Below are 14,183 nucleotides of genomic sequence, written 5' to 3'. Positions count from 1 at the left end.
GTTTATAAAATCATGAGGGGCATGGATAGAGTAAATATCCCAGGTTAGGGGAGACTCAAATGAGAGGGTATAAAGTGAGAGGTGGATGATTTAAAAGGGACCTAAGGGGCAACGTTTTCACCCAGAGGGTGGTGCGTGTATGGAATGAGCTACCAGAGGAAGTGGTGGAGGCTGGTATAATTACAGAGTTTAAAAGGCATCTGGATGGGTATATGAATAGGAAGTGTTTAGAGGGATATGGGCCGGGTGCTGGCAAATGGAACTGGATTAGGTTGGGATATCTGGTCGGCATGGATGAGTTGGATCGAAGGGTCTGCTTCTGTGCTGTACATCTCCATGACCTGGCTGCTTAACTAACCTGTCAGACACTCCCCCCTCCTGCCCAGTACTATCACGGGAGGGGGGTGGGGGCACAAGTTGAACCAAGGAACCTCCCAGGTGTGAAAGACGCCGCGGTCACGATTTCGAAGAGGAGTCCCCAAGCATACATTTACCACTCAGCGAAAACCACCACCGAGTCAGGATATCGGGACAGGAGCACAGCTCTGTCTGGGCACCGGCTGGCAATATGCCCACATCGCAGCCGTCACTGAACTTCACAAAGCGGCTGCGATGCTCTTTACGACATCCTGAAACAGGGAACAGTGTCGGACACATGCATGCTTTTCAACCATTCCTTCTGATGTTAAAGGACACCATTGCAGGGTTATTTTTTTCCCCAAATTATAAATAGCATTTGCCATCTTGGTGGGAGCATGCTTAGCAAGGGTTTACGTGGGCAGGATCTCAAATGCTCCAACTCACCACAACTGCATACACAAGCATGCACACGGGTACACTAATAATAAACAATATCTCTGACAACCCTTGAGGCACATTATGATGCCATTTATTAAACGACGTTAACGACTGGCCTGCAAAAGGAGCTATTACAGCAGTTACAAGGAATTAAGGGATGTTTTAAAGAAAGACAGTGTAGTGGCGGGGAACTCGAAAGCAGTTCTCGCTGTGGTCACAGTGGGGTCAAAGCTGGAGGATGGCAGTGATCTGAGGGGTTGCAGGGCTGGAGGAGTTTACAAAGAGAGGGTGGAGGATGACAAAGTTACCCAAGAGAATTTTCAAACTGAAGGCCTGCAAAAGCTGGATGCCAAGGGAGGTCCGGCACGCAGGTTAAGAGATGAGCAGCGAGCGAGAAGCGTGAGAAATACAAGATGCACCAACTAAAGAGCCAAACTCGACTGTAACCGTGCCAATTTAAACAGGAAGTGGGGCCCCGTTAGGGCTGCAGTAATCCCCAATAAACTCTCAGCCGCTCAGCGTTAGAGGCCCAGTCCCAAGTCGGAGAGTCTGCTCACAAACTGGGAGGAGAAACAGAACCGCTCCCTGACCAAGGATCACCCTGTGCACTCCCGTGACCTCTGCTCCTCGGTCAGTCAGCCCAAGACGAAGGCTCACCAGCAACTGTGACCCCTGGCTCCCCTCCCGCAACTCAGGGAATGGGAAGTGGGTTCGGCTTCCACTCCAGACGCTTAACTCAACCGGTGCGGCACACGGGAGGCACCACACACCTCAGGAGCAAACCCAAGTTCAGCTGAGGCCCTGCCTTTCTCTTTAACGTTGGATAGAAAGATCCCACAGGGAATTATTGGGGGTGGGAAGAGAGATCCTCCAGGTTTCTGAACCAACATGTATTCCTTGAACAAGGTCATGACAAATAAATGACGCGGTTATTAATTTATTGCTACTCGTGGGGCCTTACAACAGTGACTACTCTTCAAGCACAGGAACAGGTGGAGGCCATTCAGCCCATCGAACCTGGCCCCATTCAATATAAACATTGTTGATTGAACACTTCAACGTTGGCTATCCAGCCCTGTCCCCAGAACATTGGTTAGAGACAAAATAAAAACCCACAGATGCTGGAATCCAAGGTAGACAGACAGGAGGCTGGAAGAATACAGCAAGCCAGGCGGCGTCGGGAGGCGGAGACGTCAACGTTTCGGGTCTAACCCTTCCTACTCGAAACGTCGGCTTCCCTACCTCCTGATGCTGCCTGGCTTGCTGTGTTCTTCCAGCCTCCTGCCCTGTCTACCCTGTCCCCAGAACACTGGCGATCAGAAATCTACCAACCTCTATTTTAAATGCACTCAAAGACTAAGCTTCCACGTCCCTCTGCGGTAGAGAATTCCAAAGATTAATGACTTTGGCATAAAGAAACATCTCACAGCAATCCAAGCGGCAAACTCCTCCTCCTTTTAAAATTGTGACCTCCAGCTCTAGGCTCCAGCAAACATCTTAACCACGTCTACTCTGTCTATCCTGTAAAGTATTTTGTACGTTTCAATGAGACCACCTTTCATTCTTTGAGACTCTAGAGAAACTGGGCCTGTAACTTCTAATTGGTCTTCAGTCCCACCATCCTGGGAACAAGTCTGGTGAACCTCTGTTGCAATCTATCTCTGCCAATAACACCCTTGCTGAGATAAGGAGACCAAAACTGCACGCAGTCAGCACGAACTGTAATCCACTGCTTGCAAAGTGTTTTGGGATCGCCTGGTGTTGAGGAGTGGGCTTTAAAAAAGCATATTCTTCTTCTGCTTTTCCGTATTCATTCTGGATGCTTTGATGAACGAGACGTGGTCTCACAGGGTCCGAGGGTAAGCCTCGGGATGAGGACGGCTGGATTGCTGGCCACATTCCCGCGGAGCGCAGGCCAGCAATCCCTACGCGAGGTGGACTGGGCTCAGCGGCAGCAGGGTATGCAGAACACAACCGAAGGGGAAAGCAACATCCACATACCTGAAACAACCATGGCCTCGTTGGGTCCACACGTTTGGAACGACATGTTGAAGCGACAGAGTCACAAAGAGTCCTGAGAGAAAGAGAGCAATGTTACAAATTAGCTGCAAAGTCAAATGAAGGCATAACAACAACCGCGCACTTTTAACAGAATCAAACATTCCAAAGTGTTTTGTCCGAACGGTCAAATGCAATTTGACAATGAGGGATATGAAGGCAGCTGCCTGAACGCTCAGTAAAAGGGACAGATTTGAAGGAGCATTTTGTAAAAGCAGACAGAGGCAAAAGGGGTTAAGCAGCGAATCCCAGAGTTTAGGGCCCAGGCAGCTAAAGGCCTGGCCATCACTGGAGCAGCAGCTCCGGCTGTGCTGCAGGCCGGAAACAGAGCAGCTCAGAGATACTAGGAAGTTGTAGGGTTGCAGGAGATGACAGAGGTACGGTGTGTTCTCACCCCTGACCAACCACGTGGTACGGGGCTATCTGCGCGACTGCTGCCCCTGGGGAGGGGTTGCTCCCACAGTCCTATTTCAGGGCAGGGTCTTTCAGGCTCCTTGCTCTAACGTGGCAGAGAGGAAAACCGCTTGCCAGACCAAACAGAAGGGCCTCGTCAAAGCACAGAGGAATCTGAAAGCAAGCAGCAGAGTCTGCAAATCGAAGTCTTGCAAGTATGTAAGCCAGAGGGGGGCAGCAGAAGGGAGGCGGTGTGGACGACAAGATGAAGGAACAGGACTTGACAAGAGGCAGGACACGGGCAGTTTGCCAAGTCAATTCGGAAATCAATCCGACTGCTGTACTACAACAGCAGGAACTGCTCGCCATTTACACATTTTACAACATAGAAACAGGCCAACTGGTCTATGCTGATCGTATTAAGAAAAAGACTCCAGTAAGTTTGTTTTTCGAAGTAACAGATGTCCGAAGAGGGTAATGCTTTCTGAGTGGCTTCCAAAAAGCACTTGATACATTGCTGCACAATAGACTTATGAGCAAAGTTACAACTCGCAGAATAAGGCAGACAGCAGCAAGGTGATACTAAACTGGCCGAGTGAGAGCAAACAGTGGGAGCTGATGGGTATTCTTTGGGCTGGACGAAAGGTTCACACTGAAATTTCCCAGCAGTCCATGGGACCTTTCTCCTCTCGTATATTAACGACCTCGATCTTGATGCACAGGGATCAATTTCTAAACCTGTGGATGATATTTTTAATCTTTAAGAGGAGAGGAGAGATATTTAAAAAAGACAAGGGGGCAATTTTTGTTTTTTTTTAAAAAAACAGTGGGTGGCTTATGTGTGGAATGAACTTCCTGGGGTGGCAGTGCAGGCACAGTCAATGTTTGGGTAAGTACATGGACGGGCAAGGTTTGAAGGGATACGGGCCAGGAGCAGGCAGGTGGGACTAGTTTCATTTGGGATTACGTTCAGGATGGCCTAGTTGGGCCGAACGGTCTGTTTCTGTGCTGTGTGGGACTCTACCACTGCATGATACAAAGCTCAAACACTGAACGGTGAGGACAGTGTAGAACTTCAAACAAACATAGACGAGGTTGTACGTTTGCTCGCTGAGCAGCAAGGTCCATTTTCAGACCTTTCATGACCCTGGGGTTCGGGCTTTCTTGCCCAGTGACATTACAACATCAGCACCTCCCTGCTGGTTCAATGCAGTTATTCTCCCAACTGCTCCGACGACTGGTGGCACTTTAACCTCAGGGTCACCACGTCTCAGACAAGGGGAGGGGTCGAAGAGGGCAGTCTATCACAGTGACCTCAGCTGGTGAGGGAATTGAACCCACACTGATGGCCGCACTCTGAATCGCACACTAATCTGCCCGGCAGCTTAGTGGTTAGCACTGCTGACTCACAGCGCCAGGGACCCAGGTTCGATCCCACCCTCGGGCGACTCTCTGTGAGGAGTCTGCATGTCCTCCCCATGTCTGCGTGGGTTTCCTCCGGGTGCTTCGGTTTCCTCCCACAATCTAAGGATGTGCAGGTTAGGGTGAATTGTCCGCGTTAAATTCCCGTAGTGTCCAAGGAATGGAACTAAACTGAATTGAACATGCAGGTTAGGGTGGATTAGCCATGGGAAACGCAGAATCAGAGAGATAAGGCAGTGGGAAGGGCCTGAGTGGGATGCTGTTCAGAGGGTTGGTATGGACGCATTGGGCCGAATAGCCTGTTTCCACACCATGGGGATTCTATTCCATTCTGGCCCCCAGACGTGAGGCAGCAGAACTCTGCAAGTACCGCCTGGGTGTGAGGGAGCCGCACCGTAATCCGTAAACGGGAGTAGTGGGGGTGGACCGTAACACATGTTCCCGTCCCGTCCCGTCCCCTCCCACCCTGGGAAGGACGGCTTCACTGGCATTTGAGGCAATTCAGGAGCCACCACAGGGTGGGCATCAGCCTCTGCTTGCACGTGCGCTCGCTCGCTCTTCGAGATCGTGAAGATTAATCCCCAGAGGGGCTCCTCGGCCTGTCCTGTCAGGTGAGGGACCCCACAGTATGCAGTTACTCTCTCCCACCCTCCTCCCCTGGGGTTGGCTAGTGGGGGCGGGGAGGGGGGTGAAGAGAGGGTCCCTGAGCCTCTCATCCAACATCACAGGGAGAGTTCACCCTGACCACCTTCTCTGCTTCCCCCCATGGGTGGCACGGTGGCTGAGTGGTTAGCACAGCTGCCTCACAGCACCAGGGTCCCAGGTTCGATTCCAGCCTCAGGTGACTGTCTGTGTGGAGTTGGTACATTCTCCCCGTGTCTGTGTGGGTTTCCTCCCACAGTCCAAAGATGTGCAGGTCAGGTGGATTGGCCATGGGAAATTGCCCATAGTGTTAGGTGCCTTAGTTGGAGGGAAACGGGTCTGGGTGGATTACTCTTCGGAGGGTCGGTGTGGATTGGTTGAGCTGAAGGGACTGTTTCCACACTGTAGGGAATCTAATCTAATTACCACCACGACTGCACTTCGAAAATACTTCGCTATCTTTGGAGACCTCTGGTAATTGTAAGCTGCGCTACACAAATGCAAGCCCCGTCTGCCTTATGGAACTGAATTCCACACCTTCCTATGAGGTTCATAAGATCATGGTTTGGACAAATGGACGGTCTTCTCCCTGGGATGGGGAGTCCAGAACTATAGGGCATAGGTTTAGGGTGAGAGGGGAAAGATATAAAAGAGACCTGAGGGGCAACCTTTTCACATAGAGGGGGGTGTGTGTTTGGAATGAGCTGCCAGAGGAAGTGGTGGAGGCTGGTACAATTACAACATTTAAAGAGCATCTGGGTGGGTATATGAATAGGAAGGGTTTGGAGGGATATGGGCCGGGTGCTGGCAGGTGGGACTAGATTGGGTTGGGATATCTGGTCGGCATGGACGGGATGGACCGAAGGGTCTGTTTCCGTGCTGTACATCTCTGTGATTCCACACCCACAAAGCAGACACCAGACTCTCCGATCAGGGATACGGGGCCATGCCTCTGGGGAGGAGGCAGCCTCTGCAATCCCAGCAACAATTTAGGCACACAGCGGCAGCGTACACAGACCATTTCAGACTGCGCCAAGAACAGGGACAGGCGGAAAGTAAAGTCACTGGATTACTCGGAGAGTGGAAACGGGATGAGGTGCCACTTTCCGAGAGTCAGGGCAGACAGGACAGGATCAGTGACCCACTTCTGAGCTGTTCAGCGTGCGAGAGAGAGAGAGAGAGAGACACACAGTCATAGAGATGAACAGCAGGGAAACAGAACCTTCGGTCCAACCATCTATACCGACCTGATATTCCAACCCAATCTAGTCCCACCTGCCAGCACCCAGCCCATATCCCTCCAAACCCTTCCTATTCATATACCCATCCAGATGCCTTTTAAATGTTGCAATTGTACCAGCCTCCACCACATCCTCTGGCAGCTCATTCCATACACGTACCACCCTCTGTGTGAAAACGTTGCCCCTTAGGTCCCTTTTATATCTTTCCCCGCTCACCCTAAACCTGTACCCTCTTGCTCTGGACCCCCCGACCCCAGGGTAAAGACCTTGTCTATTTATCCTATCCATCCCCCTCATGATTTTATAAACATCTATAAGGTCACCCCTCAGCCTCCGACGCTCCAGGGAAAACAGCCCCAGCCTATTCAGCCTCTCCCTGCAGCTCAAACCCTCCAACCCTGGCCACATCCTTGTGAATTTTCTCTGCACCCTGTCAAGTTTCACAACATCCTACTGACAGGAAGGAGACCGGAACTGCACACAATATTCCAAACGTGGCTCAGGCAGGTGTTTAATAACCAAGTCACAGCACCAGCCACCTTCTGACTGGAGATTTCCTCTGCCACACTCTGAGGGCTCTGGTTGTGGCACTCAGTAAACCCAGCACATGCATTCCCACTGAAACCTTCCCTGAAACGGGACTCCGAAAACAGAGAAATTCTGCAAGAGAAATGCAATCAGCAACCGCGCCCTTCTTTTTGGGAACGCCCACATCTCTGAACATTATCAATATCATCAATGCTCTGACATTCGAACACGGTCTGATCCCTCACAGGCCCCATCTCTCACACTCTTCTGCACATTCTCTCCCTCCCTCCCTCCCCCCGCCCCCCACCCTCTCTTCCACCTTCAGGACGACACTTTTTGCATTTTTACAATAGCTGAAACCAGCATGTTTTGACTGACCTCACCCCCTCGTCTGTCTCTCTGTCTCTCAGCTTACACACCAGGTCTTCACACCCCCTTATCAGGATTGTTCAATATGACGCCGCTTTCGAAAAGAGAAAGGGGGTGGAAGGGGAGGTGAAGCAGCTTGAGCCCATCAGGGCGAGGTGCCGTTCGGAACGCTGATAGTGAGCGGGAGGCGTCTGATTAAGGGGGGACGTAAAAAAAAAAAAGAGACTAAAACGCAGCTCCTCAGCTTCCCGGGGGCCGTTTAGGAAGAGACGCCACAAAAACCAGAGCTGAACTTCTCACGGTCTCCCCACACTCCCTCCCCCGAGATGTCGCGCAGCACATTCCAGCCAATCGAGCGTTTCCTCACCGCGAAAGGAGCTGAGGTAGCAGCGTAATCAGCCAACTCTGAGCACAGTAAGATCCCACAAACGGTCATGCAGCTGCAGACACACAATCCCTTTGATAACTCGTGAGAGTCTTTCAAGGGATTAAGTATTAGCCAGGCCTCTGGTGCTCTGTCTCTCTCTCTCTCTATCTCTGTCAAACAGCTGCCGGGTGGGGTGGGGTGGGGGGTTGGGGTCTTTCAAGATATACTGTGGACAGCAAGGTAGCTCAGTGATTAGCACTGCTGCCTCACAGCGCCAGGAATCCAGATTCGATTCCAGTCTCTGGCAACTGTCTGTGTGGAGTTTGCACATTCTCCCCGTGCCTGCGTGGGTCTCCTCCCACAGTCCAAAGGTGCGCAGGTTAGAAGGGATTGGTCACACTAAATTGCCAATGTGTTCAGGGATGTGTAGGCTAAGTGTATTATCATGGGTAAATATAGGATAGGAGGTGAATGGGTCTGGGTGGGATACTCTTCGGAGGGTCGGTGTCGACCTGTTGGGTCGAAGGGCCTGTTTCCATACTGTAGGGATTCTATAATTGATATTGCCAGGGTGTTTCTGTCAATGACTGCACCGTAGACAGTGCAGCACCCTGCTAGCTGTACATGCTGGATGGGGCCTGACTCAGAGCAGAGTGTACTACCCTCGGCCTCTGATGAGCTGACAGAAGGTAATGTGCACCTTTCCCCACTAATCCCCCAGCCATCTCTCTGCACACAGCAGCACCACCCAAATTATAGGTCATTTCTGGGGGGTGAACTAAGTGAGGACTGTTTGATGGCTCAACACCGCACGGTTAAAATAATTCTGATGAGACGCTGCATTCAGAGGGCTCCCTCATTTCAGGAGGGTGTGCAGTACTCAGTGGGAACAAATTCCTGCCGATGCTGGGATCTGTACTGAAAACAACAAACGCTGGGGATCACAGCGGGTCAACTAGCAGCCATGGAGAGAGAACTTCAAGTCCGGATAATTCTTTCCTCATTTTCCCTTCCCCACCTCACCCTAGTTCCAAACTTCCACCTCAGCAATGTCCCCATGACTTGTCCTACCTGCCTATCTTCCTTCCCACCTATCCACTCCACCCTCCTCCCTGACCTATCACCTTCAACCCCACCCCCATTGTACTCCTTGCTACCTTCCCCCACCCTCCTCCCTGACCTATCACCTCCATCCCTACCCCCATTCACCTATTGTACTCTATGCTACTTTCTCCCCAACCCCACCCTCCTCTCATTTATCTCTCCACCCTGCCTCTCTTCCTGATGAAGGGCTTTTGCCCGAAACGTCGATTCCCCTGCTCCTCGGATGCTGCCTGAACTGCTGTGCTTTTCCAGCACCGCTCTGATCTAGAATTCTTTGCCAGAGCTGAGTTTTCAGCATTGCTGTTTTGTCTCCAATCGTACAGAGCTCCTGACTGAATGCCAAGCTGAGAGAATCGTTAACAAGTCTCCGTGAGTTGTATTAAAATGTTGAAGGTATTCTGTCAACCTGAGTTTTGGCAGGGGGGGGAAATGGTTGATGCAATGCGAGATTTCGGGTTGCACGTTAGATTAAGCAACAAAACAGTAACGGTTTGATGCTTCAGAACAATGTGGAGCACTCCTTTCACAACCCCGCTGCCACTTCCTCAATGGATTGTTTCAAACTGCATCCCTGAAGCAGGAGGATTGCCCAAGAATCTGGCAGGGGGTTGGCCACACAGATCATAAACCGACAGGTTGCAATATTGTTTCAACAACCTCGCAGCTTGCATAGCACCGAATGGAATCGCAAGACATCCTGCAGAGGCACTTTCTGGAGCTCCATCCAGTCAGAAGTAACACTTGAGCTCTCGTGGTCTTTTCAGGGATCTGGGCCTCCTGACAGGGCCAGTATGTGTAGTCTATCCCCTGAATACCCTTGACCTACATGGTCTCCCACATTAAATTATACAGGATGTTGGATGAGGCCCCTTTTGGAGTACCGAGTCCAGTTCTGGTCAGCCTGTTCTCGGAAGGATATTCTTCAGCTGGAGAGGGTTCAGAAGAGATGTGGCCAGAAATGGAGGTTTCGAGATATAAAAAACAGATGGAAAGGAGTGGGATTTTACTCACTTGAGTGTCGGAGGTTGAGGTTATTGGGATTTACAACGGGCACGGACAGGGTTAATGGCTGGTGTCTTTTCCCCAGGGTGGAGGAGCTCAAAATTAGGGGGTCAGTTTTAAAGTTGAGGAGGAGGAAGGTTTAAAAAGGGCAGGAGGGGCAACTTTGTTTGCACAGAAGGCGGTTCGCAACTTCAAGTACAACGTTTAAAAAGACATTTAGAGAAGTTCGTGAATAGGAAAGGTTTGGAGGGACATGGGCCAGGAGCAGGCAGGTGGGACGGGTTTAGTTTGGGATTATGGTTGGCGTGGGCTGATTGGATGGAAAGGCCTTTTACCGTGCTGTATGACTTCATGACTCGGTTACTGTAGATCCGGAGTTACACAAAGGTCAAAATGGCGGACTGCCTTCGCTAAAGGACGTTAGTGAAATCAGCTGACCTTCCATCACAAGGACAGGGCGGTGGATGTTGTCTGTATGGTTTCAGTAAGGCCTTTGATGAGGTTCCACATGGTAGGTTGCTCTGAAAGGTTAGATCACATGGAATCCGAGGTGAGCTGACAAATTGGCTTGATGGTAGGAAGCAGAAAGTAATAGTGGAAGGATGCTTGTCAGACTGGAGGCCTGTGACTAGTGGAGTGCCTCAGGGATCATTACTGTTTGTTATCTATATCAATGATCTGGATGAGAATGTACAAGGCCTGCTTAGTAAGTTTGCAGATGACACTGAAACAGGTGATATCATGGACAGTGACAAAATTGCAGCAGGACCTTGATCAGCTGGGGAAGGGGGTTGGAAAATGGCAAAGGGAGCTTAATATAAATAAGCGGGAGGCCTTGCATTTTGGAAAGTCAAATCAAGAGAGGAGTTCCATGGTGAATGGTAGGGCATTAAGTAGTGTGGTGGTACAGAGGGACCTTGGAGTTCAGATGCAGTGTTCTCTGAAAGTGGAGTCACAGGTAGACAGGGCAGTGAAGGCAGCTCTTGGCACACTGGCCTGCATTAGTCAGGGCACTGAGTCTAGAAGTTGGGAAGTTATTTTACAGTTGTACAGGACGCTGGTGAGGCTGCACTTGGGAGTATTGTGTTCAGTTTTGTTCACCTTGCTATAGGAAGGATGTTACTAAGCTGCAAAGAGCACAGAAGGAACTTACAGAGATATTGCCAGGACTCAACAGTCTGAGTTATTGGGAGAGTTTGGACAAGCGAGGATCTTCCCAGTGTAGGAGACTGAATGGGGATCTTATAGAAGTGTATAAGATCATGAGAGGCATGGAGAGGGGAAATGCACTCAGGGTTGGGGAATCGAGGACTGGAGGGCCTCAGTTTAAGGTTAGAGTGGAAAGAATACAAGGGAACCTGAGAGGGAACTTTCTTACACAGAGAGTGGTATACATGAGCTGCCAGTGGAAGTGGTTGAGGCGGGTATGTTAACAACAGTTAAAAGCCATCTGGACAAATACATGGATAGGAACCGTTTAGGAGGAGATGGATCTCTTCTGCACTGTTTACAGCAGACCTGAGTAACATTCAGATGTAGAATAGTAAATGACAAGTCATATTCACCCGCTAAAGTGTCAGACAATGAGAGAATCAGACCATCTCCCTTGACATTCAACAGGATTATCATTGCCAGAGCCTTCCAACATCAGCATTGAGAGTTACCATTAACCAGGAACACAACTGGACCAGATGCATAACCATAATCAGATCGGTAATTCTTTGAAGCTTGCATCACAGGGATTTAGGGTGGTTAAGAAGGCACTTGACACACTTGCCTTCATTGCTCAGACCACTGAGGGTAAGAGTTGGGACATCACATCAGGTTGTACATGACAATAGTAAGGCCTCTTCTGGAGTGGTGTGCAGTTCAGGTCGCCCTGTTACAGGAAGGATATTATTCGAGCTGGAGAGGGTTCAGAAAACATTTACCAGGATGTTGCCAGGAATGGAGGGCTTGAGTTATAAGGAGGCTGGGACATTTGTCACTGGAGTGTAGGAGGCTGAGGAGTGACCTTATAGAGGTTTATAAAATCGGGATGAGCATAGATAAGGTGCCTTTTCCCTAGGATGATAAATTTCAAGACCAGGAGGCACATGTTTTAAGGTGAGGGGAGAAAGATTTGGAAAATATATGAGGGGGCAATTGTTTTGACACAGAGCGGTTCGTGTGTGGAATTAACATCCGGAGGAAGTGATGGATCTGGGTACAGTTACAACATTTAAAGGATGTTTAGAGAAGTACATGAATAAGAAAGGTTTGGAGGGATATGGACCAATCGCAAGCAAGGTGGGATTAGTTTAGTTTGGATTATGTTCGGCATGGACTGGTCAGACCGAAGGGTCTGTTTCCGTGCTGTTTGACTCCATACAAACACTGAGGCTACAAGATCAGGTAGGAGCTGGGAATGTGGTGGTGAGTAACTCACCTCCTGACTCCCCAAAGCCTGTCCACCATCTACAAATCAAAAATCACGGGCATAAGAGGATATTTCCGTTTGCCTGGATGAGTGCAGAACAAAGTCTCTCAAGAAGCCCAACATACAGTGGTGCAGGGTACACTCTCCATCCACAGCTCGCACTGCAACAACTCACCAAGACTCTTTCAACTTAACCTTCTGAACCTATAAACCTCAAAACCTTCTCCTTTACCCAAACAACTTTCCTCAGCCCAATTCACGTGTTGCTATTTGGACTCTTGACACAGTAAACAGAATAAGTCAATGATTAGAACTACAGAAAACAAACATTCTGCAGCGAATCCACACCAGTTGCCTGCAAGAATAAATCAGCAAACCCACTCCCCCTGTTTTTTTCTTTGAAGCCTTTCAAATTCTTTACCATTCTCCCCCACCCGACTTGATTTTGACATCAAGGCATCAACAGTTCATCCTCCTCTCTGCTTTTGCAGGGGTTCTTCCATAACTTCCAAGATTAAACCTAAATTCCACAGGCGCTGGAGAACTGCCAGCAAGTGAAGGCGAAACTCGGCAGGGTCTGGTGACATCGGTGGGGAGAGGAACAGAGTTAATAAACCATATCAGGATCAAAGCGTTAACCTAACTCCTCCATCCACAGGGGCTCCCTGTGGAGTTCCTGCACACTTTCTGTCCTGATGTGGAGGTGCTGATGTTGGGCTGGAGTGGACAAAGTTAAAAGCCACACGACACCAGTTTATAGTCCAACAGGTTTATTAGTTTTCACAGCGGTACCCCCTTATCAGGTAACTAGTGGGGCAGGATCATAAGACACAGAATTTATAGCAAAAGATCACAGTGTCATGCAATTAAAACACTATATTGAACAAACCTAGATTGCAGTTGTTTGTTCAATATATCATTTTAATTACATGACACTGATCTTTTGCTATAAATTCTGTGTCCTATGATCCTGCCCCACTAGCTACGTGACGAAGGAGCAGCACTCCGAAAGCCAGTACTTCCAAATAAACCTGTTGGACTATAACCTGGTGTTGTGCGACATTTAACTTTCTGTCCTCGCCACCGTTATTGCTCTCCCTTCCCTACGCCTCTGCCTCAAAGGAGCTCAGGCACCTGGAAGTGATACTGAAATCACAGCAAACACACAGCAAAACAAACCCTCTCCCCCCCCCCCCATGAAGAAAAAGGGATGTTAAACATTGCAAATATCCAAAATGAAACAAACCTGGCAACAGTTGTGAGAAAGTGTCTGAATTTTAAGTTTTTCCCTTTGCTCCTTCTCCTGGCACAGGGCTGCAGTTTCCTCATTGCATTTTGGTGCAGGGCTTGTTGTGCAATGCAAGAGCTCAGAGCCCACCCCCCCAAACCCCAGGGCTGTTCTGCTGCTAAAGGCCCAAGTTCAGGTTCAACCACCCCTCCCCTTTCCTGTTCTCCATGTCCCTCCCTCTCTCTCTCTGCACTCACCTTTGCTCCTGTAGCCACACTTCCCCAACGCCAGCCGGTCTCTCCTTCTTCTTCCCCCTTCTCCTTCTCTCTCTCTCTCTCTCTCTGGCTCAGCCCCTGTAGGACTGAGCTCACTGACACACCCAAGGCTCAGGCTTCAGCTCCAACAACAAGCGGGCACGGCGGTCCTCCAGACACAGCGCCATCCGCGGCGGGGATGAATCAATGCCTGAATGACTGCACTCACTGACACACAGGCTCTAGCTAGCCCTGTGCCAGGAGAAGGAGCAAAGGCAATAACTAGCGGACAGGCCGGTCCTCCAAACGCAGCGCCACCACCCGGAGGGGAGGTGCCAAATACCCACAGAACCCAAAG

At 49.9% G+C, this 14,183-nt stretch overlaps 1 protein-coding gene across 2 annotated transcripts in view; it reads right to left on the bottom strand.

The window, feature by feature from the left end:
- The window catches only part of LOC122541329 (flotillin-1-like), a 43,722-nt gene extending 29,742 nt beyond the window's left edge, over positions 1–13,980 (bottom strand). Inside the window, exons 1-2 of one of the 2 annotated variants that reach the window (XM_043677995.2) lie at positions 13,829–13,980; positions 2,800–2,872 (exon numbers count right to left, since the gene is read on the bottom strand). In XM_043677995.2, coding sequence (XP_043533930.1) covers positions 2,800–2,845 — 46 coding nt within the window. In that variant the 5' untranslated portion in view covers positions 2,846–2,872; positions 13,829–13,980. Of the gene's footprint in view, positions 1–2,799; positions 2,873–13,589; positions 13,734–13,828 lie in introns of those variants that run through there. The other variant, XM_043677996.2, reaches the window with a different exon arrangement.
- Between the last annotated feature and the right edge of the window lie 203 nt (positions 13,981–14,183).

The sequence above is a fragment of the Chiloscyllium plagiosum genome, unplaced genomic scaffold (assembly GCF_037043375.1).
Source record: "Chiloscyllium plagiosum isolate Xiang-an unplaced genomic scaffold, Cpla_swu_hap1 HiC_scaffold_35, whole genome shotgun sequence".
In the NCBI taxonomy this organism is placed as follows: Eukaryota; Metazoa; Chordata; class Chondrichthyes; order Orectolobiformes; family Hemiscylliidae; genus Chiloscyllium; species Chiloscyllium plagiosum.
The sequence above is the reverse complement of the archived record's forward strand: the minus strand, read 5'-3'. Positions and strand labels throughout refer to the sequence as shown.